This window comes from Oncorhynchus mykiss, chromosome 21 (genome assembly GCF_013265735.2).
Source record: "Oncorhynchus mykiss isolate Arlee chromosome 21, USDA_OmykA_1.1, whole genome shotgun sequence".
Taxonomy (NCBI): domain Eukaryota; kingdom Metazoa; phylum Chordata; class Actinopteri; order Salmoniformes; family Salmonidae; genus Oncorhynchus; species Oncorhynchus mykiss.
The window spans coordinates 54,459,832-54,485,681 of record NC_048585.1 but is presented as its reverse complement, the minus strand read 5'-3'; the positions used below and the strand labels follow the sequence as shown (position 1 = coordinate 54,485,681).

The 25,850-nt window shown below is 44.1% G+C and overlaps 1 protein-coding gene across 4 annotated transcripts in view; it reads right to left on the bottom strand.

Moving 5' to 3' along the window:
* The window catches only part of LOC110500891 (actin filament-associated protein 1), a 158,934-nt gene that overhangs the window by 22,596 nt on the left and 110,488 nt on the right, over positions 1–25,850 (bottom strand). For 3 of the 4 annotated variants that reach the window (XM_036958234.1, XM_036958232.1, XM_036958235.1), the window contains exons 4-8: positions 15,557–15,665; positions 15,057–15,277; positions 13,283–13,462; positions 1,514–1,591; positions 493–574 (exon numbers count right to left, since the gene is read on the bottom strand). In XM_036958234.1, coding sequence (XP_036814129.1) covers positions 493–574; positions 1,514–1,591; positions 13,283–13,462; positions 15,057–15,277; positions 15,557–15,665 — 670 coding nt within the window. The remainder of the gene's footprint in view (positions 1–492; positions 575–1,513; positions 1,592–13,282; positions 13,463–15,056; positions 15,278–15,556; positions 15,666–25,850) is intronic. The other variant, XM_036958233.1, reaches the window with a different exon arrangement.

Genomic DNA, 25,850 nt, shown 5'->3' with positions numbered 1-25,850 from the left:
TTTGGAATTGGGCATAAAATAGTTGGAGATCGACAGTAGGGGAACAAAAGTGGTTGTCAAACTGCATTACCCCTCCAATCCTCCAGAGGGGGATATCATGAACTAATTAGAGGGAATGCAAAAAATGCCTGAATTTACAGCAAACTGTCAAAACACATCGGTCAGAGATCCCCCAATTGAGCTCATTTGGAGGAAAAAGGTGCCCATATTTCAACAACAATCATTGTTTCCCCCAGCTGTTATAGACAAACTATTAGACACACGTGTCTATCAATCAGAGCTGAGTTAGCAATCCCCTACAGGACAGGAATTTACTGCTGTTGGGTAACAACACACACACACACAAACACACAGAGACAGAGAGAGAGCGAGTGAGAGAGAGAGACTGAGGGAGAGAGAGATGGAGGGAGGGAGAGAGAGATGGAGGGAGAGAGAGACAGAGAGAGAGATGGAGGGAGAGAGACAGTGTTCCAGACCACTCCCCGGTTTCACCTTGGTCCTTACAGTCGGTGACGGTGTGTCCGTTCTCATTGGGCGGCTCTCCGTCTGAGCTCGGCCTATCACACAACACCTTCTGGAATGGAAAAGGTTGTACACAGTTAAGATTTCAGAGCATTAGAACTGTCAGCAGGACAGACAAACACACACAACCATACATAAACACACACACTGTACACACGGAGAATCTTGGAGAGCATCTGCAACATGTTATGTATGAATAATTAGACTGGGCTTCTATGTACGGTGCCAGCTAGGGAGCGGTTTGTCATAAAACCCCTCCTGCGCTGCCTCATTTTCCACCACTGTACACACACACACACACACACACACACACACACACACACACACACACACACACACACACACACACACACACACACACACACACACACACACACACACACACACAAACACACACAGTACAGTAAGGGTCCAACATATCCAGTAACTTATGAAATCCAATAACACACCCTCTCCCCTGACCTCCCTGTACACACTGTGCCACAGCTGCAATTCACTGCTATCTGGCACAACAATTACAGCTTTTACTGCATTGTGCTGCCCTGGTATCCTATTGTGCTGCCCTGGTATCCTATTGTGCTACCCTGGTATCCTATTGTGCTGCTCTGGTATCCTATTGTGCTGCCCTGGTATCCTATTGTGCTGCCTTGGTATCCTATTGTGCTGCCCTGGTATCTTATTGTGCTGCCCTGGTATCCTGCCTGCTTTTAGGGCACAGAGAGAGAGGGGAGGGGAGGGTACAGGGGCCCCTATGGCAACATATAGAAAGCTCCTCTCCTCCAGTTGTCCTTGGTGAGAAATTACAGTAGCAGTGTGTGTGTGTGGGTGTGTGTGTGTGTGTGTGTGTGTGTGTGTGTGTCCTTACCGTCATGTTGATGTGTTTGTGTACATGTGTGCATGCATGTGAGTGTTTGTGTGCGTTTTGAGTGTTTATGAGTGTGTGACTTGCCAGTGTGTGTTCATGTGCCTGAGCTGGTGTTCTGTTCCTTACCTTCTCCAGGTCGGGCTTGTGCACAGGAGACCCTGCTACATCTGAGTCACAGCCATTACTGCACACCTCCCTCATCACCTGGAGGAAGAGCAAACACAAAGGAGGATTCTAGGACAGGACTGTTAATGTTCAACTGTTTACGATGCATCAGTTACATCCAGCAAGACTGACGTCTTGAAGAAGCCATGTCAACATCTTTAAAGTCCAGAATGTGTTGCCGACACTACATCCCCCTTCCCTGTGTTAAAGGTATTAGGTATTATTAGATCACAGAACAGAATACAGCACTTACAGCAAGGCTGACAGGAACAAGGCAACAGGTATACAGATTAGTGTACACTGCTTGACCCATATGGCTCTGGTCAAAAGTAGTGCAATGTACAGTATAGGGAATAGGGGGCCACTTGGGACACAGACCTGCTGTCGTGTAACACACCCATTCAAAGTGACTGACATATCTAGGGATGTCCACACTCTGCATGGGGACGTGGACGGGCTGCCAGTTTGGATTCACATGACTTGGCAGGACCTCCAATCTGGCAAACCGTCAACACCAGAACCCCCACTGTATTGAGTCGGGTACCATTGACACAGTGAATGAATGATTGATGATGCTAAGCTAGGCTAACCAGCCAGGGGTGACTTGAGGACTACTGTGGAGACAGGCAGTCAGGACACACACACACACACACACACATTACCAACCCTCAAATACACACACACAAACAGACCACCAAAAACAGCCAATATATAGCCAATATTTTTTTAAAGAGTCTTAACAGTGATTATAGAGAGACTGTGAGTCTTAACAGTGATTATAGAGAGACTGTGAGTCTTAACAGTGATTATAGAGAGACTGTGAGTCTTAACAGTGATTATAGAGAGACTGTGAATCTTAACAGTGATTATAGAGAGACTGTGAGTCTTAACAGTGATTATAGAGAGACTGTGAATCTTAACAGTGATTATAGAGAGACTGTGAGTCTTAACAGTGATTATAGAGAGACTGTGAGTCTTAACAGTGATTATAGAGAGACTGTGAGTCTTAACAGTGATTATAGAGAGACTGAGTCTTAACAGTGATTATAGAGAGACTGTGAGTCTTAACAGTGATTATAGAGAGACTGTGAGTCTTAACAGTGATTATAGAGAGACTGTGAGTCTTAACAGTGATTATAGAGAGACTGAGTCTTAACAGTGATTATAGAGAGACTGTGAGTCTTAACAGTGATTATAGAGAGACTGTGAGTCTTAACAGTGATTATAGAGAGACTGTGAGTCTTAACAGTGATTATAGAGAGACTGAGTCTTAACAGTGATTATAGAGAGACTGTGAGTCTTAACAGTGATTATAGAGAGACTGTGAGTCTTAACAGTGATTATAGAGAGACTGTGAGTCTTAACAGTGATTATAGAGATACTGAGTCTTAACAGTGATTATAGAGAGACTGAGTCTTAACAGTGGTTAGAGGGACTGTGAGTCTTAACAGTAATTACAGAGATACTGAGTCTTAACAGTGATTATAGAGATACTGAGCCTTAACAGTGATTGTAGAGACTGAGTCTTAACAGTGATTAGACATACTGAGTCTTAACAGAGATTATAGAGAGACTGTGAGTCTTAACAGTGATTACAGAGAGACTGAGTCTTAACCGTGGTTAGAGGGACTGTGAGTCTTAACAGTGATTATAGAGATACTGAGTCTTAACAGTGATTAGACATACTGAGTCTTAACAGAGATTATAGAGAGACTGAGTCTTAACAGTGGTTAGAGGGACTGTGAGTCTTAACAGTGATTATAGAGACTGTGAGTCTTACCAGTGATTATAGAGAGACTGAGTCTTAACAGTGATTATAGAGAGACTGAGTCTTAACAGTGATTAGACATACTGAGTCTTAACAGAGATAATAGAGAGACTGAGTCTTAACAGTGATTATAGAGGGACTGAGCCTTAACAGTGATTATAGAGGGACTGAGCCTTAACAGTGATTATAGAGGGACTGAGCCTTAACAGTGATTATAGAGGGACTGTGAGTCTTAACAGTGATTATAGACATACTGAGTCTTAACAGTGATTATAGAGAGACTGTGAATCTTAACAGTGATTATAGAGGGACTGTGAGTCTTAACAGTGATTATAGACATACTGAGTCTTAACAGTGATTATAGAGAGACTGTGAATCTTAACAGTGATTATAGAGGGACTGTGAGTCTTAACAGTGATTATAGACATACTGAGTCTTAACAGTGATTATAGAGAGACTGTGAATCTTAACAGTCAGTCTTAACAGGGATTATAGAGAGACTGTGAATCTTAACATTGATTATAGACATACTGAGTCTTAACAGTGATTATAGAGAGACTGTGAATCTTAACAGTGATTATAGAGGGACTGTGAGTCTTAACAGTGATTATAGAGAGACTGTGAATCTTAACAGTGATTATAGAGGGACTGTGAGTCCTAACAGAGATTATAAAAAAATTAAAAAAAGACTGAGTCTTAAAAGTGATTATAGAAACACTGAGTTTTAACAGAGATTATAGAGAGACTGAGTCTTAACAGAGATTATAGAGAGACTGAGTCTTAACAGAGAATATAGAGAGACTGAGTCTTAACAGTGATTATAGAGAGACTGAGTCTTAACAGTGATTATAGAGAGACTGAGTCTTAACAGTGATTATAGAGAGACTGAGTCTTAACAGAGATTATAGAGAGACTGAGTCTTAACAGAGATCATAGAGAGACTGAGTCTTAACAGTGATTATAGAGGGACTGAGTCTTAACAGTGATTATAGCGAGACTGAGTCTTAACAGTGATTATAGAGAGACTGAGTCTTAACAGTGATTTTAGAGAGACTGAGTCTTAACAGTGATTACAGAGAGACTGAGTCTTAACAGTGATTATAGAGAGACTGAGTCTTAACAGTGATTATAGAGAGACTGAGTCTTAACAGTGATTATAGAGAGACTGAGTTTTAAAAGTGATTATAGAAAGACTGAGTCTTAACAGTGATTACAGAGAGACTGAGTCTTAACAGAGATTACAGCGAGACTGAGTCTTAACAGAGATTACAGAGAGACTGAGTCTTAACAGTGATTATAGAGAGACTGAGTCTTAACAGTGATTATAGAGAGACTGAGTCTTAACAGTGATTACAGAGAGACTGAGTCTTAACAGTGATTATAGAGAGACTGAGTCTTAACAGAGATTACAGCGAGACTGAATCTTAACAGTGATTACAGAGAGACTGAGTCTTAACAGTGATTATAGAGAGACTGAGTCTTAACAGTGATTATAGAGAGACTGAGTCTTAACAGTGATTATAGAGAGACTGAGTTTTAAAAGTGATTATAGAAAGACTGAGTCTTAACAGTGATTACAGAGAGACTGAGTCTTAACAGAGATTACAGAGAGACTGAGTCTTAACAGAGATTATATTAGGATCCCCATTAGCTGTTGCGAAAGCCGCAGCTATTTCTTCCTGGGGTCCAACACAGAACATGAAACATGACATAATACAGAACATTAATAGACAAGAACAGCTCAAGGACAGAACTACATACATTTAAAAACGGCACACATGGCCTACATATCAATGCATACACACAAACTATCTAGGTCAAATAGGGGAGAGGCGTTGTGCTGTGAGGTGTTTATCTGTTTATGAAACCAGGTTTGCTGATCATTTCAGTAATATGAGATGACAGGTTCCATGCAATAATGGCTCTATATAATACTGTACACTTTCTTTAATTTGTTCTGGATTTAGAGACTGAAAAGACACCTGGTGGCATGTCTGGTGGAGTAAGTGTGTATGTCAGAGCTGTGTGTAAGTTGACGATGCCAACAATTTGGATTTTTCAACACAACGTTCCTTATAAAATGAAGAAGTGATGCAGTCAGTCTCTCCTAAACTCTTAGCCAAGAGATACTGGCATGCATAATATTAATATAAGCCCTCTGATTACAATGAAGAGCAAGACGTGCGGCTCTGTTCTGGGCCAGCTGCAGCTTAACTAGGTCTTTCTTTGCAGGACTTGACCACATGTCTGGACAATAATCAAGATAAGACAAAACTAGAGCCTGCAGGACTTGCTTTTTGATTTGTGGTGTCAAAAAAGCAGAGCTTCTCTTTACTATGGACAGACATATTCTAAAATGGATTAAATAAATAATACAAATCTTCAGCAATCTAAACACATTACCCCATAAAGACAGCACAATACCCCATAAAGACATCACAATACCCCATAAAGACATCACAATACCCCATAAAGACATCAAAATACCCCATAAAGACATCACAATACCCCATAAAGACATCAACATACCCCATAAAGACATCACAATACCCCATAATGACATCACAATACCCCATAAAGACATCACAATACCCCATAAAGACATCACAATACCCCATAAAGACATCACAATGCCCCATAAAGACATCACAATGCCCCATAAAGACATAACAATACCCCATAAAGACATCACAATACCCCATAAAGACATCACAATACCCCATAAAGACATCACAATACCCCATAAAGACATCACAATGCCCCATAAAGACATCACAATACCCCATAAAGACATCACAATACCCCATAAAGACATCACAATACCCCATAAAGACATCACAATACCCCATAAAGACATCACAATACCCCATAAAGACATCACAATACCCCATAAAGACATCACAATACCCCATAAAGACATCACAATACCTCATAATGACATCACAATACCCCATAAAGACATCACAATACCTCATAAAGACATCACAATACCCCATAAAGACATCACAATACCTCATAAAGACATCACAATACTCCATAACGACATCACAATACCCCATAACCACATCACAATACCCCATAACCACATCACAATACCCCATAAAGACATCACAATACCCCATAATGACATCACAATACCTCATAATGACATCACAATACCCCATAAAGACATCACAATGCCCCATAAAGACATCACAATACCCCATAACCACATCACAATACCCCATAAAGACATCACAATACCCCATAATGACATCACAATACCCCATAAAGACATCACAATACCCCATAAAGACATCACAATACCCCATAACCACATCACAATACCCCATAAAGACATCACAATACCCCATAAAGACATCACAATACCCCATAACCACATCACAATACCCCATAAAGACATCACAATACCCCATAAAGACATCACAATACTCCATAAAGACATCACAATACCTCATAATGACATCACAATACCCCATAAAGACATCACAATGCCCCATAAAGACATCACAATACCCCATAAAGACATCACAATACCTCATAACCACATCACAATACCCCATAAAGACATCACAATGCCCCATAAAGACATCACAATACCCCATAAAGACATCACAATACCCCATAAAGACATCACAATACCTCATAACCACATCACAATACCCCATAACCACATCACAATACCTCATAAAGACATCACAATACCCCATAAAGACATCACAATACCTCATAACCACATCACAATACCCCATAAAGACATCACAATACTCCATAAAGACATCACAATGCCCCATAAAGACATCACAATACCCCATAAAGACATCACAATACCCCATAAAGACATCACAATACCTCATAACCACATCACAATACCCCATAACCACATCACAATACCTCATAAAGACATCACAATGCCCCATAAAGACATCACAATACCCCATAAAGACATCACAATACCTCATAACCACATCACAATACCCCATAAAGACATCACAATGCCCCATAAAGACATCACAATACCCCATAAAGACATCACAATACCCCATAAAGACATCACAATACCCCATAAAGACATCACAATACCTCATAACCACATCACAATACCCCATAACCACATCACAATACCTCATAAAGACATCACAATACCCCATAAAGACATCACAATACCTCATAACCACATCACAATACCCCATAAAGACATCACAATACTCCATAAAGACATCACAATGCCCCATAAAGACATCACAATACCCCATAAAGACATCACAATACCCCATAAAGACATCACAATACCTCATAACCACATCACAATACCCCATAACCACATCACAATACCTCATAAAGACATCACAATACTCCATAAAGACATCACAATACCTCATAATGACATCACAATACTCCATAAAGACATCACAATACCTCATAATGACATCACAATACCCCATAAAGACATCACAATACCTCATAATGACATCACAATACTCCATAAAGACATCACAATACCTCATAATGACATCACAATACCCCATAAAGACATCACAATACCTCATAAAGACATTTAAATACCTCATAAAGACATCACAATACCACATAACCACATCACAATACCCCATAAAGACATCACAATACCCCATAAAGACATCACAATGCCCCATAAAGACATCACAATACCCCATAACCACATCACAATACCCCATAAAGACATCACAATACCCCATAAAGACAGCACAATACCCCATAAAGACATCACAATACCCCATAAAGACATCACAATACCCCATAACCACATCACAATACCCCATAAAGACATCACAATACCCCATAACCACATCACAATACCCCATAAAGACATCACAATACTCCATAACGACATCACAATACCCCATAACCACATCACAATACCCCATAAAGACATCACAATACTCCATAACGACATCACAATACCCCATAACCACATCACAATACCTCATAAAGACATCACAATACCCCATAAAGACATCACAATACTCCATAACGACATCACAATACCCCATAACCACATCACAATACCCCATAAAGACATCACAATACCTCATAAAGACATCACAATACCCCATAAAGACATCACAATACCCCATAAAGACATCACAATACCCCATAACCACATCACAATACCCCATAAAGACATCACAATACTCCATAACGACATCACAATACCCCATAACCACATCACAATACCCCATAAAGACATCACAATACTCCATAACGACATCACAATACCCCATAACCACATCACAATACCTCATAAAGACATCACAATACCCCATAAAGACATCACAATACTCCATAACGACATCACAATACCCCATAACCACATCACAATACCCCATAAAGACATCACAATACCTCATAATGACATCATAATACTCCATAAAGACATCACAATACCCCCATAAAGACATCACAATACCCCATAAAGACATCACAATACCCCATAAAGACATCATAATACCCCATAATGACATCATAATACCTCATAACGACATAACAATACCCCATAAAGACATCACAATACCCCATAATGACATCATAATACTCCATAAAGACATCATAATACCCCATAATGACATCATAATACCTCATAACGACATAACAATACCCCATAAAGACATCATAATACCCCATAATGACATCATAATACCTCATAACGACATAACAATACCCCATAATGATATCACAATACCCCATAATGACATCATAATACTCCATAAAGACATCACAATACCCCCATAAAGACATCACAATACCCCATAAAGACATCACAATACCCCATAAAGACATCACAATACCCCATAACCACATCACAATACCCCATAACCACATCACAATACCTCATAAAGACATCACAATACCCCATAAAGACATCACAATACCCCATAAAGACATCACAATACCCCATAAAGACATCACAATACCCCATAAAGACATCACAATGCCCCATAATGACATCATAATACCTCATAATGACATCACAATACCCCATAAAGACATCAAAATACCCCATAATGACATCATAATACCTCATAATGATATCACAATACCCCATAATGACATCATAATACCTCATAATGACATCACAATACCCCATAATGACATCACAATACCCCATAAAGACATCACAATACCCCATAAAGACATCAAAATACCCCATAATGACATCATAATACCTCATAAAGACATCATAATACCCCATAAAGACATCACAATACCCCATAAAGACATCACAATGCCCCATAAAGACATCACAATGCCCCATAAAGACATCACAATGCCCCATAAAGACATCACAATACCTCATAAAGACATCACAATACCTCATAAAGACATCACAATACCCCATAATGACATCACAATACCCCATAAAGACATCACAATACTCCATAAAGACATCACAATACTCCATAAAGACATCACAATACCCCATAAAGACATCACAATACCTCATAAAGACATCACAATACTCCATAAAGACATCACAATACCCCCATAAAGACATCACAATACCCCATAAAGACATCAACATACCCCATAAAGACATCACAATGCCCCATAAAGACATCACAATACCCCATAAAGACATCATAATACCCCATAAAGACATCACAATACCTCATAAAGACATCACAATACCCCATAAAGACATCAACATACCCCATAAAGACATCACAATACCTCATAAAGACATCACAATACTCCATAAAGACATCACAATACCCCCATAAAGACATCACAATACTCCATAAAGACATCACAATGCCCCATAAAGACATCACAATACCCCATAAAGACATCACAATACCCCATAAAGACATCACAATACCCCATAAAGACATCACAATACTCCATAAAGACATCACAATACCTCATAAAGACATCACAATACCCCATAATGACATCACAATACCTCATAAAGACATCACAATACCCCATAAAGACATCACAATACCCCATAAAGACATCACAATACCCCATAAAGACATCACAATACCCCATAAAGACATCACAATACCCCATAAAGACATCACAATACCTCATAAAGACATCACAATGCCCCATAAAGACATCACAATGCCCCATAAAGACATCACAATACCCCATAAAGACATCACAATACTCCATAAAGACATCACAATACCTCATAAAGACATCACAATACCCCATAAAGACATCACAATACCTCATAAAGACATCACAATACTCCATAAAGACATCACAATACCTCATAAAGACATCACAATACCCCATAAAGACATCACAATACCCCATAATGACATCATAATACCTTATAATGACATCACAATACCCCATAAAGACATCACAATACCTCATAAAGACATCACAATACCCCATAAAGACATCAAAATACCCCATAATGACATCACAATACCCCATAAAGACATCACAATACCCCATAAAGACATCACAATACCCCATAAAGACATCACAATGCCCCATAAAGACATCACAATACCCCATAAAGACATCAACATACCCCATAAAGACATCACAATACCCCATAAAGACATCACAATGCCCCATAAAGACATCACAATACCCCATAAAGACATCACAATACCCCATAAAGACATCAACATACCCCATAAAGACATCACAATACTCCATAATGACATCACAATACTCCATAATGACATCACAATACCCCCTAAAGATGTTGATTCTATAAACAGATCACGAGCTACACAATATGGACATGTTGATTCTATAAACAGGACGTTTATATGTCTGGATTTCACATTCGTTTTGGAGTGCCTCAAGGCTCCGTTCTAGTCTTGTCTCTATTTACTAATGCAGTCTTACATGAATCATTACAGGGACATCGTGTTGGACATGTTATTGGATTCTTATCCTCCGACTAGGGTGGGATAACCAATACCTTTTATTTCCATTATTCATTCTTTAATGTGAAATTCAAGAGTGATTATTTATCAAAGCTCTCCATCTCTGGATGGAGGAACAGAGTAGGAGAGAAAGAGAGATAAAGAGAGACAGAGAGTTAAGGAGTGCGCGATAAAGGAAGAGAGAAATAAAGACAAAGAAAGCAATAGAGAAACCGAGTGAGCTTTTCCCCAGCGCTCCTAGGCCACGTCCAGCCCTAATATCCAAACACATACTCCACACTAATCTGTTTGGCTCTGTGAGGCGCGCAAACACCCCCAGGCGTAATTGTATGCTGAGCTGGCCAAAATAATATCTCCTCCCTCACCGTACAGTTAATAACGCAAGGGGAACACATGTGCCTTCAATCCAATTCCTCTAGTCCAGGCCCCCGTTTCGGGGTACGTTGAACCGTGGCCAGCCGGGCCACATAATTGGGCGTGCTGATTGCAAGCATCATTGGGTTAGATGTTAATCACCTGAAACAGAGAGTTTGTTTGGGGTGAGGTTGAAGGCTATTGGTTTATTCCGTGTTCACATTTATTGGTTCAATGTGTTTTTATCGGGCATGTTTTCAGACACCTGACCAAATACGCGTCAGTGTCCCGTCTCGAGCGATAATTACGGATGTTGTGGGTTTTTCTTTTCTTCCTTGGCTGGCTCGGTTTGTATATTTGTGCAGTCCAATGCGGCTGCTAGCAGGTACCTTGGCGCTACCCTAGTGTGCTGTTAAGCAATAAACAAAGCTAATTACCATGTGGAAGGAGTAATCAAATCAGAACAAAAAATAGACTGTTTCCTTTTAATTCCCTTATTTCTGCAAAAAAAAGCTCCTATAGGGGACCCACCATTTACACGTAATAGGGTTGGGAAAGCAAATATGACTGGCTATTGTTTCCATCAGCAGTCTGCACAGGACGAAATAGCAGACCGCTCGGTTTTTAACGGGGCCTCTCTGACCGGGTTTTGCACAGATTGAGGTGCTGTATGAAAAAGCCCGGGTCCAAGCTCAGTTACAAAGGGCCCGTTTGGTAAACTAGAGGCTGGGGAAGTTCGCTGGCAGGAGTGATGAAAAGGGAAATGAGGAAGGAGAAGGGCTCTTAAAATAGCTGCACAAGGATAAACAATGGTGTCTGTGTGTCTGTGTGTGTTTCTATAAATGTAACCCCCCCCCCCCCATGGCCTCTTCCATACTGCGATTGAAGCAGAATAGCTCAAAGGCGATGGTATGGGAATGACATATGGGGCAGAGTGGAAAAGGAGTCAGCAGGATGCTTTACTTTGAGGTCTCCAGGAGAGAAACAGACGTGAGAGGGAGATCTGAGAGAGACTGTTTCACAGATACTAACCAAACATCCTGACATCAGAAACACCTGTTCAAAATAACCCTCTGGCCCCTGAACGCATTATCACGAAGAAGACTCCGCCCGCCAGGGCAGAAACAGAGAATTTATTTTCATACAGGACCAAAGGAGTCGCTCCCCAAGAAAAACAACCAGTGGCCTACTGTACCTTTGGACAAGCATACCACGAGATGAATCGCTTTTTTTATTCTCTTCCTCTTCCTCTTCCTCTTCCTTTACAGTAAATTTACTCCATCCTGTTTTCACCACCCAAGAGTACCCTGGACTGGATGATCCCTCTTCACAGTACCAGTCTGTTCCTGCTTATTTAGCCAACTTGTCATTGTCTTGTCAACAATGAGGGATCCTGAAATGCACCTATTAGTGTGTCACTCCGTCTACAACAGTGTCACAGTAACATTGGGACCATTGTCTGATAGAAAACCATCATAATTGGTGTCTCGGGTTATTGTGCTACCCTGATCCACTCAAACTACCACAGTGTACTGCTGTAACATCAATCTGTGTGTCATGTTATTGTGCTACCCTGATCCACTCGAACTACCACAGTGTACTGCTGTAACATCAATCTGTGTGTCATGTTATTGTGCTACCCTGATCCACTCGGACTACCACAGTGTACTGCTGTAACATTATAATCTGTGTGTCAGGTTATTGTGTTACCTTGAGCCACTCCTCAGCCTGCTCTTTGCTCTGCACGGCCAGGACCAGGGCATCTGCCCCCTGGTGGACTATCTTCAGCTCGTGTTTCTTCTTCTTGCCGTCCTTGGGGACATGTGTGATGCTACAGCCTGATAACAGCAGCTCCATCTGGGGTGTCTGGTCTTTAGATGACTTGTAGCACTAGAGGAGGAGAGAGGGAGGAGAGAGGGAGGAGACAGGGAGGAGACAGGAAGAGAGAGGAAGCAAGGAAAGAGAGGATAGAGGAAGGAGAGAGGAAGAGAAAGGGAGGAGAGAGGGAGGAGACAGGAAGAGAGAGGAAGACAGGAGAGAGAGGATAGAGGACGGAGAGAGGAGGAGAAAGGGAGGAGAGAGGGAGGAGAGAGGAAGAGAAAGGAAGGAGAGAGGGAGGAGAGAGGAAGAGACAGGAAGAGAGAGGATAGAAGAGAGGGGGAGGAGAGAGGAAGGAGAGAGGAAGAGGGAGGAAGGAGAGAGGAAGAGGGAGGGAGGAGAGAGGAAGAGAGAGGAAGAGGGAGGGAGGAGAGAGGAAGAGAGAGGAGAGAGGGAGGAGAGAGGAAGAGGGAGGGAGGAGAGAGGAGGAGAGAGAAGGAGAGGGAAGGAGTGAGGGAGGAGAGAGGAAGAGGAAGGAGAGAGGAAGAGAGAAGGAAAAGAGGAAGAGAGAGGATAGATGGAAGAGAGAGGAAGGAGGGAGGAAGGAGAGAGGAGAAAGGGAAGAGAGGAGAGAGGAAGAAGAGAGGAGAGAGGGAGGAGAGAGGAAGCGAGAGGGAGGAGGGGGGGAGAGAGGAGATGGAGGAGAGAGGGAGGAGAGAGATAGAAGGGAGGAAGGAGGGAGGAGAAAGGGAAGAGAGGAGAGAGGAAGGAGAGAGGAAGTGAGAGGGAGGAGGGGCGGAGAGAGGAGATGGAGGAGAGAGGAAGAGCGAGGAGAGAGGAAGAGGTCAAAGAACCGGTGGATTAAGTCTTTCAAATACACATGGCTATGAGCGTCTCTGGCTGCATGTGATTATTCAGTGTGTGCGCATGTCTATGATACTTTTTTTACTTAGCTCATTTTCAGTATTTGACAGGTAAAGGACAACTGACACTCTACGAGCACATGTCTGTGAGCACAATCATCCACAACACACCAGCATGGTCTGTGAGCACAATCATCCACAACACACCAGCATGGTCTGTGATCACAATCATCCACAGCACACCAGCATGGTCTGTGAGCACAATCATCCACAACACACCAGCATGGTCTGTGAGCACAATCATCCACAACACACCAGCATGGTCTGTGAGCACAATCATCCACAACACACCAGCATGGTCTGTGAGCACAATCATCCACAACACACCAGCATGGTCTGTGAGCACAATCATCCACAACACACCAGCATGGTCTGTGAGCACAATCATCCACAACACACCAGCATGGTCTGTGAGCACAATCATCCACAACACACCAGCATGGTCTGTGAGCACAATCATCCACAACACACCAGCATGGTCTGTGAGCACAATCATCCACAACACACCAGCATGGTCTGTGAGCACAATCATCCACAACACACCAGCATGGTCTGTGAGCACAATCATCCACAACACACCAGCATGGTCTGTGCGCACAATCATCCACAACACACCAGCATGGTCTGTGAGGAATTATGACGTTGAAGGGGGTAGACGATACAGAGGGTGAGAGAGTGTGTGTGTGTGTCGTTGTATGTGATGCTGATAGTGTGTGTCTCTGTATCTGTTCATGTGTCCGTACCAGCAGCTTGTTGTCCTTGATGACACAGAGCAGCTTGGTCCACTGGCCGAAGCGTTTCTTGCGCAGCAGGAAGGCACAGATGCGTGCGTCCTTGACCAGACCCATGGAGGCCTCCTCGCTAGGCCACTGGTGTCGCATCTTCTTCCCTCTGTTTCCCTTCCCATCCTCCTCCTCCTCGTCATACGACTCATACGAACTGCTCATCTGGTCAGAATCATAGTCTGAGTGATAGACGAGAGAGAGAGAGACCAGGTAGAATGTGTTAGATATTGAGTGGTTATATGTATCCTGAGTAAATGTGTGTTCAGTCCTCACTTGGGGGGGGGGGGGGGGGGGGTCAAGATGTGTGGTTTCATTGTGTATGTGTGTGTGTGTGTCTTATTCACGTGTGTGTGTGTCTTATTCATGTGTGTGAGGTTTCATTGTGTGTGTGTGTGTGTGTGTGTGTGTGTGTGTGTGTCTTAGTCACATGTATGTGTGCCTATATTTTGTAAACTCACTGGAAGTGATGTATTCTGGGGCTTTTCCAGGACTGAGGGGGACGGCCTCTTCATAGTATCCCTCTGGGAGAGAGCAGCTGGGGAGAGGAGGAGGCCCGTTGTCTGGAGGCTGGATGAAACACAGGGAGAGAGAGAGGCACTGGGTTAGCTTGTACAGTAGTGTGTTCACATCCACCTCACACACACACACACACAGAGAGAGAGAGAGAGATTGTACATTGTTAAAACACTGTATATATATATATATAATATGACATTTGTAATGTCTTTATTGTTTTGAAACTTCTGTATGTGTAATGTTTACTGTTAATTTTTATTGTTTATTTCACTTTATATATTCACTTTATATATTATCTACCTCACTTGCTTTGGCAATGTTAAAACATGTTTCCCATGCTAATAAAGCCCCTTGAATTGAATTGAATTGACGTGACAGACAGACAGACAGATAGAGAAGTAAAAGAGAAGGAGTAGGATGGAAAATAACACTTATTTGTGTTTGTTTACTCGACTCCCCTTAGCTAGCTAGGGCGTGAGGATCAACTACCTCACTGACGTGATGCATCTTGGCCGGCGCTACTACGCACCGGGGTCTTTGCGTTCAGCTCTTAAAATAACATAATTGCGGCAATAAAATGTTTATCTCATAATCTCTCCAAGCGCATGGAAATAAATATCTTCTCCGTTGACATTCAATGCAGTGATTTGAGTGGTCCCAGAGCTGGTTTTCACCCAGAAAGAGAGAGAATACAAAGAGAGTTTTCTGCTGATGAGCGATAACTTGGGTTGGAAAATAGCTTCTTATGGGCCTTTGGGGTGTTAACACTCTCTGAGGTTCTCTTTAGGGTGGTGTTAACACTCCCTGAGGTTCTCTTTAGGGTGGTGTTAACACTCCCTGAGGTTCTCTTTAGGGTGGTGCTAACACTCTCTGAGGTTCTCTTTAGGGTGGTGTTAACACTCTCTGAGGTTCTCTTTAGGGTGGTGTTAACACTCCCTGAGGTTCTCTATAGGGTGGTGTTAACACTCTCTGAGGTTCTCTTTAGGGTGGTGTTAACACTCTCTGAGGTTCTCTTTAGGGTGGTGTTAACACTCTCTGAGGTTCTCTTTAGGGTGGTGTTAACACTCCCTGAGGTTATCTTTAGGGTGGTGTTAACACTCTCTGAGGTTCTCTTTAGGGTGTTGTTAACACTCTCTGAGGTTCTCTTTAAGGTGGTGTTAACACTCGCTGAGGTTCTCTTTAGGGTGGTGTTAACACTCTCTGAGGTTCTCTTTAGGGTGGTGTTAACACTCTCTGAGGTTCTCTTTAGGGTGGTGTTAACACTCTCTGAGGTTCTATTTAGGGTGGTGTTAACACTCTCTGAGGTTCTCTTTAGGGTGGTGTTAACACTCTCTGAGGTTCTCTTTAGGGTGGTGTTAACACTCTCTGAGGTTCTCTTTAGGGTGGTGTTAACACTCTCTGAGGTTCTCTTTAGGGTGTTGTTAACACTCTCTGAGGTTCTATTTAGGGTGGTGTTAACACACTCTGAGGTTCTCTTTAGGGTGTTGTTAACACTCTCTGAGGTTCTCTTTAGGGTGGTGTTAACACTCTCTGAGGTTCTCTTTAGGGTGGTGTTAACACTCTCTGAGGTTCTCTTTAGGGTGGTGTTAACACTCTCTGAGGTTCTCTTTAGGGTGTTGTTAACACTCTCTGAGGTTCTCTTTAGGGTGGTGTTAACACTCTCTGAGGTTCTCTTTAGGGTGGTGTTAACACTCTTTGAGGTTCTCTTTAGGGTGGTGTTAACACTCTCTGAGGTTCTCTTTAGGGTGGTGTTAACACTCTCTGAGGTTCTCTTTAGGGTGGTGTTAACACTCTCTGAGGTTCTCTTTAGGGTGGTGTTAACACTCTCTGAGGTTCTCTTTAGGGTGGTGTTAACACTCTCTGAGGTTCTCTTTAGGGTGGTGTTAACACTCTCTGAGGTTCTCTTTAGGGTGGTGTTAACACTCCCTGAGGTTCTCTTTAGGGTGTTGTTAACACTCTCTGAGGTTCTCTTTAGGGTGGTGTTAACACTCTCTGAGGTTCTCTTTAGGGTGGTGTTAACACTCTCTGAGGTTCTCTTTAGGGTGGTGTTAACACTATCTGAGGTTCTCTTTAGGGTGGTGTTAACACTCTCTGAGGTTCTCTTTAGGGTGTTGTTAACACTCTCTGAGGTTCTCTTTAGGGTGGTGTTAACACTCTCTGAGGTTCTCTTTAGGGTGTTGTTAACACTCTCTGAGGTTCTCTTTAGGGTGGTGTTAACACTCTCTGAGGTTCTCTTTAGGGTGGTGCTAACACTCTCTGAGGTTCTCTTTAGGGTGGTGTTAACACTCTCTGAGGTTCTCTTTAGGGTGGTGTTAACACTCTCTGAGGTTCTCTTTGGGGTGGTGTTAACACTCTCTGAGGTTCTCTTTAGGGTGGTGCTAACACTCTCTGAGGTTCTCTTTAGGGTGGTGTTAACACTCTCTGAGGTTCTCTTTAGGGTGGTGTTAACACTCTCTGAGGTTCACTTTAGGGTGGTGTTAACACTCCCTGAGGTTCTCTTTAGGGTGGTGTTAACACTCTCTGAGGTTATCTTTAGGGTGTTGTTAACACTCTCTGAGGTTCTCTTTAGGGTGGTGTTAACACTCTCTGAGGTTCTCTTTAGGGTGGTGTTAACACTCCCTGAGGTTCTCTTTAGGGTGTTGTTAACACTCTCTGAGGTTCTCTTTAGGGTGGTGTTAACACTCTCTGAGGTTCTCTTTAGGGTCTTGTTAACACTCTCTGAGGTTCTCTTTAGGGTGTTGTTAACACTCCCTGAGGTTCTCTTTAGGGTGGTGTTAACACTCTCTGAGGTTCTCTTTAGGGTGGTGTTAACACTCTCTGAGGTTCTCTTTAGGGTGGTGTTAACACTCTCTGAGGTTCTCTTTAGGGTGGTGTTAACACTCTCTGAGGTTCTCTTTAGGGTGGTGTTAACACTCTCTGAGGTTCTCTTTAGGGTGGTGTTAACACTCCCTGAGGTTCTCTTTAGGGTGTTGTTAACACTCTCTGAGGTTCTCTTTAGGGTGTTGTTAACACTCTCTAAAGTTCTATTTAGGGTGGTGTTAACACTCCCTGAGGTTCTCTTTAGGGTGTTGTTAACACTCTCTGAGGTTCTCTTTAGGGTGGTGTTAACACTCTCTGGGGTTCTCTTTAGGGTGGTGTTAACACTCTCTCAGGTTCTCTTTAGGGTGGTGTTAACACTCCCTGAGGTTCTCTTTAGTGTGTTGTTAACACTCTCTGAGGTTCTCTTTAGGGTGGTGTTAACAATCTCTGAGGTTCTCTTTAGGGTGGTGTTAACACTCTCTGAGGTTCTCTTTAGGGTGGTGTTAACACTCTCTGAGGTTCTCTTTAGGGTGGTGTTAACACTCCCTGAGGTTCTCTTTAGGGTGTTGTTAACACTCTCTGAGGTTCTCTTTAGGGTGGTGTTAACACTCTCTGAGGTTCTCTTTAGGGTGGTGTTAACACTCTCTGAGGTTCTCTTTAGGGTGGTGTTAACACTATCTGAGGTTCTCTTTAGGGTGGTGTTAACACTCTCTGAGGTTCTCTTTAGGGTGTTGTTAACACTCTCTGAGGTTCTCTTTAGGGTGGTGTTAACACTCTCTGAGGTTCTCTTTAGGGTGGTGCTAACACTCTCTGAGGTTCTCTTTAGGGTGGTGTTAACACTCTCTGAGGTTCTCTTTAGGGTGGTGTTAACACTCTCTGAGGTTCTCTTTGGGGTGGTGTTAACACTCTCTGAGGTTCTCTTTAGGGTGGTGCTAACACTCTCTGAGGTTATCTTTAGGGTGTTGTTAACACTCTCTGAGGTTCTCTTTAGGGTGGTGTTAACACTCTCTGAGGTTCTCTTTAGGGTGGTGTTAACACTCCCTGAGGTTCTCTTTAGGGTGTTGTTAACACTCTCTGAGGTTCTCTTTAGGGTGGTGTTAACACTCTCTGAGGTTCTCTTTAGGGTGTTGTTAACACTCTCTGAGGTTCTCTTTAGGGTGTTGTTAACACTCTCTGAGGTTCTCTTTAGGGTGTTGTTAACACTCTCTGAGGTTCTCTTTAGGGTGGTGTTAACACTCCCTGAGGTTCTCTTTAGGGTGGTGTTAACACTCTCTGAGGTTCTCTTTAGGGTGGTGTTAACACTCTCTGAGGTTCTCTTTAGGGTGGTGTTAACACTCTCTGAGGTTCTCTTTAGGGTGGTGTTAACACTCTCTGAGGTTCTCTTTAGGGTGGTGTTAACACTCCCTGAGGTTCTCTTTAGGGTGTTGTTAACACTCTCTGAGGTTCTCTTTAGGGTGTTGTTAACACTCTCTGAGGTTCTATTTAGGGTGGTGTTAACACTCCCTGAGGTTCTCTTTAGGGTGTTGTTAACACTCTCTGAGGTTCTCTTTAGGGTGGTGTTAAAACTCTCTGAGGTTCTCTTTAGGGTGGTGTTAACACTCTCTGAGGTTCTCTTTAGGGTGGTGTTAACACTCCCTGAGGTTCTCTTTAGGGTGTTGTTAACACTCTCTGAGGTTCTCTTTAGGGTGGTGTTAACACTCTCTGAGGTTCTCTTTAGGGTGGTGTTAACACTCTCTGAGGTTCTCTTTAGGGTGGTGTTAACACTCTCTGAGGTTCTCTTTAGGGTGGTGTTAACACTCTCTGAGGTTCTCTTTAGGGTGTTGTTAACACTCTCTGAGGTTCTCTTTAGGGTGGTGTTAACACTCTCTGAGGTTCTCTTTAGGGTGGTGTTAACACTCTCTGAGGTTCTCTTTAGGGTGTTGTTAACACTCTCTGAGGTTCTCTTTAGGGTGGTGTTAACACTCCCTGAGGTTCTCTTTAGGGTGGTGTTAACACTCCCTGAGGTTCTCTTTAGGGTGGTGTTAACACTCTCTGAGGTTCTCTTTAGGGTGGTGTTAACACTCCCTGAGGTTCTCTTTAGGGTGGTGTTAACACTCTCTGAGGTTCTCTTTAGGGTGGTGTTAACACTCTCTGAGGTTCTCTTTAGGGTGGTGTTAACACTCTCTGAGGTTCTCTTTAGGGTGTTGTTAACACTCTCTGAGGTTCTCTTTAGGGTGGTGTTAACACTCTCTGAGGTTCTCTTTAGGGTGGTGTTAACACTCTCTGAGGTTCTCTTTAGGGTGTTGTTAACACTCTCTGAGGTTCTCTTTAGGGTGGTGTTAACACTCCCTGAGGTTCTCTTTAGGGTGGTGTTAACACTCCCTGAGGTTCTCTTTAGGGTGGTGTTAACACTCTCTGAGGTTCTCTTTAGGGTGGTGTTAACACTCTCTGAGGTTCTCTTTAGGGTGTTGTTAACACTCTCTGAGGTTCTCTTTAGGGTGGTGTTAACACTCTCTGAGGTTCTATTTAGGGTGGTGTTAACACACTCTGAGGTTCTCTTTAGGGTGTTGTTAACACTCTCTGAGGTTCTCTTTAGGGTGGTGTTAACACTCTCTGAGGTTCTCTTTAGGGTGGTGTTAACACTCTGAGGTTCTATTTAGGGTGGTGTTAACACTCTCTGAGGTTCTCTTTAGGGTGGTGTTAACACACTCAGTCTCTCTTTAGGGTGTTGCTAACACTCAGTCTCTCTTTGGGGTGTTGTTAACACACTCAGTCTCTCTTTAGGGTGTTGTTAACACACTCAGTCTCTCTTTAGGGTGTTGTTAACACTCAGTCTCTCTTTGGGGTGTTGTTAACACACTCAGTCTCTCTTTAGGGTGTTGTTAACACACTCAGTCTCTCTTTAGGGTGTTGTTAACACACTCAGTCTCTCTTTGGGGTGTTGTTAACACTGAGTTTCTCTCTGTGTGTTTAGTCTGTTTACAAATTCTACTCTTCACTGGGCTCTACATCTAAGGCCATGAGTGCTACCTGGTCAGGTGACCAGGGTTTCCCTAGCCAGGTCACATGCTCAGGTAAAAACTCAGGCCCCATTATCGGCATCATGTCGCCTGGAAGACCATCCTATAAAAAGGTCCACTTGACAACCTGCTGTAACCATGACAACGCGCCAACAACAAGCGATTCCGTCTATTACCTCCGATAAAGGGGTACCCCACCCCCCCGTTTCTTCTCGTGGAAAAGTCCGCTCGAATTGTATTTTGCAGCTGCCATTGTTAGGGGAGAATCTACCACAGTTGTGAAACGGCAGTGCTACGAGCCGTTGCTCGCGGCTACACCACAAAGGCAGTGAAGGACCACGTTGCCATGGCAACATGGAAATATGTGCCTAATTCATAAAAGGGAGGAGCGATAAAACAATTTCTGTGTGTTGTTTTACGGTCAGAACTGATGTGTCACTGTGTCGTGATCAAAGCATTTATACTGAACGATGCACAGTGGATTTGGGATGTGGAGCAATACTCCCAAAGGGTCAAGGTTAACCTTGACACACGTCCTGCAGGACTGGACCAGATTACTACTAGCAGTAACACCGTATGCATCCATCTAGATTGGGGTAAAGCTCAATGCAAAATCAATACGATGACTGTCAACTACACTTACTGGCCAAAAGGGAAATGGTAACTGAACAAACTTAAAGGCTGAGTTCTGATATACACACTAACATACTGCCGTAACTGAATGATGCTATGTATTGGGCCTGCGTTCTAGTAGCCACAGTCTATTTAGCTCGATGACCAGGGCGAAAGAGGACCATTAACAGTCTGCAGCCCCAACTCTCAGCCACTCTGACGAGGCCCAGCCAAACCGCAAACTGACAAACACTAACCGTTAATGACAAACACAGATGAATCACCAACATGCTTCCTCGGTCTATCTGCATAACGTCCCATTAGCCCATGTCTTTAACCTCTAAAAGGGGGGCGTTCTACTAAGCTAACACGTGGAATTGTTTTAAGATGATCATACTCTAGGTAAGAAAAAAAAATTGAAAAAAAATGATTTGATAAAATAATGAATTTACTACTGTAGCCCATAGAAACGCAATGAATAACACATTCATAAAACAGACCGTCCAAAAACAAGTTGAAAAGGAATAAGGATTTTAAGTGTATGTCCTATACCTAGGAGATATGTTGTATTTAACCCCATATTTTTGTTGGCAGAAAATTACCGACATACACTATATATACAAAAGTATGTGGACACACCTTCAAATTAGTGGATTTTCGGCTATTTCAGCCACACCCGTTGTTGACAGGCGTATACAATCGAGCACACCGCCATGCAATCTCCATAGACAAATGTCGGCAGTAGAATGGCCCGTACTGAAGAGCTCAGTGACATTCAACGTGGCACCATCATAGGATGCCACCTTTCCATCAAGTCAGTTGGTCAACTGTAAGTGTTGTTATTGTGAAGTGGAAACGTAACAATAGTCTGTCCTCGGTTGCCACACTCACTACCGAGTTCCAAACTGCCTCTGGAAGCAACGTCAGCACATGAACTGTTCGTCTTCATGAAATGGGTTTCCATGGCCGAGCAGCCGCACACAAGCCTAAGATCACTATAGGCAATGCCAAGCGTTGGACTCTGGAGCAGTGGAAACGTTCTCTAGAGCGATGAATCACGCTTCACCATCTGGCAGTCCCAATGGATGAATATGGGTTTGGCGGATGCCAGGAGAATGCTACCTGCCAGAATGCATAGTGCCAACTGTAAAGTTTGGTGGAGGACGAATAATGGTCTGGGGCTGTTTTTCATGGTTCGAGTGAAAGGAAATCCTAACGCTACAGCATACAATTACATTCTAGATGATTCTGTGCTTCCAACTTTGTGGTAACAGTTTGCAGAAGGCCTTTTTCTGTTTCTGCATGACAATGCCCCTGCGCCCAAAGCGAGGTCCATACAGAAATGGTTTGTTGAGATCGGTGTGGAAGAACTTGACTTGACATCACGGAACCCTGACCTCAACTCCATCGAACACCTTTGGGATGAATTGGAATGCCGACTGCGAGCCATGGCCTAATCGCACAACATCAGTGCCCAAAGCAAATGGAAGCAAGTCCCCGCAGCAATGTTCAAACATCTAGTGGAAAGCCTTCCCAGAGGAGTGGAGGCTGTTATAGCAGCAAAGGGTGGACCAACTCCATATTAATGCCCATGATTTTGGAATGAGATGTTCGACAAGCAGTTGTCCACATACTTTTGGTCATGTAGTGTACTTGCATTCATTTTTTAAATGGGTACCGGGTTACCTTCGGACGAGTTCCGTGACACTTGTGGGGGTCATATTAGTTTGTAGCCCAAACGGTTTGGACGCTACAGACAGAAGTTGGCACATCGGCTGGTAGTGACTTCAGACGGGTCCCGTGGGGCTTTTCGGGGGTCGTAGAGCAAATCCTCTTCGTGAGAGTCTCATCTTTCCATAGACTGGTCATATTACTTTGTAAGGCAAACCGTTTGGACGAAGGCCGATTTATACCACTGTAGCTCGGCCATCTTCCAAGGAAGCCTGACATAGGAAGCCTGACATAGGAAGCCTGACTCTTCAAACCCTTCCTGCTTTCTTCAATACTCTCTCCATCTACACTAATGTATCTTCCCCCTCTCTCCATCTACACTCATTTATCTTCCCCCTCTCTCTCTCTCCATCTACACTCATTTATCCTCCCCCTCTCTCTCTCTTTCTCCATCTATGTACTTACTCCCTCATCTACCCTCTCTTTCCCTTCCCCATCTACCCTCCCCCCTCTCCCCCATCTACCCTCCCCTTCTCCTTCTCCCCCATCTACCCTCCCCTTCTCCCTCTGCCATCTACCCTCCCTCTCTCCCTCCCCATCTACCCTCCCTCTCCATCTACCCCCTCTCTCCCACCCCATCTACCCTCTGTCTCTCTCCTCCTCCCTTCTCTCCCCCATCACCCCCCCATCCCCCTTCTCATCTACCCTCCCCTTCTCCCTCCCCATCTACCCTCCCTCTCTCCCCCCATCTACCCTCCGTCTCTCTCCTCCCCCATCTACCCTTCCTCTCTCCCCATCACCCCCTCTCCCCCATCTACCCTCCCCTTCTCCCTCCCCATCTACCCTCCCTCTCTCCCCCCATCTACACTCCGTCTCTCTCCTCCCCCATCTACCCTTCCTCTCTCCCCATCACCCCCTCTCCCCCATCTACCCTCCCCTTCTCCCTCCCCATCTACCCTCCCTCTCTCCCCCATCTACCCTCCGCCTCTCTCCTCCCCATCTACCCTTCCTCTCTCCCCATCACCCCCTCTCCCCCATCTACCCTCCCCTTCTCCCTCCCCATCTACCCTCCCTCTCTCCCCCCATCTACCCTCCGTCTCTCTCCTCCCCCATCTACCCTTCCTCTCTCCCCATCACCCCCTCTCCCCCATCTACCCTCCCCTTCTCCCTCCCCATCTACCCTCCCTCTCTCCCCCCATCTACCCTCCGTCTCTCTCCTCCCCCATCTACCCTTCCTCTCTCCCCATCACCCCCTCTCCCCCATCTACCCTCCCCTTCTCCCTCCCCATCTACCCTCCCTCTCTCCCCCCATCTACCCTCCGTCTCTCTCCTCCCCCATCTACCCTTCCTCTCTCCCCATCACCCCCTCTCCCCCATCTACACTTCCCTTCTCCCTCCCCATCTACCCTCCCTCTCTCTCCTCATCCCCCCCTCCATCTACCCCCCCTCTCTCTCCTCCCCCATCTACCCTTCCTCTCTCCCCATCACCCCCTCTCCCCCATCTACCCTCCCCTTCTCCCTCCTCATCTACCCTCCCTCTCTCCCCCCATCTACCCTCCGTCTCTCTCCTCCCCCATCTACCCTTCCTCTCTCCCCATCACCCCCTCTCCCCCATCTACCCTCCCCTTCTCCCTCCTCATCTACCCTCCCTCTCTCCCCCCATCTACCCTCCGTCTCTCTCCTCCCCCATCTACCCTTCCTCTCTCCCCATCACCCCCTCTCCCCCATCTACACTTCCCTTCTCCCTCCCCATCTACCCTCCCTCTATCTCCTCATCCCCCCTCTCTCCCACTCCATCTACCCTCCCTCTCTCTCCTCATCCCCCCCTCTCTCCCACTCCATCTACCCCCCCCTCTCTCTCCTCACCCCCCCCCCCTCATCTTCCCTCCCTTTCTCCATCTCTATACTCCCTTTCTCTCTCATCTATAACTAACTCAAAGACGTGGCTCCACCCCAGAACCTTATCACATTTCCTCTGGGAAACACTGCTTTGTGGTGAACTCATTTTCTGGCAAGACCACAGGCCCACTAAACTCCACAACCGCTCCCCCCACCCCTCCTAACCCGCACGAAAACTCCCCACTGCACCAAGGGAGGACAAGAGAATAAAATAAAGCTGAGCGAGTGGAACACTTCTAGACTTCTAGACTGTAAA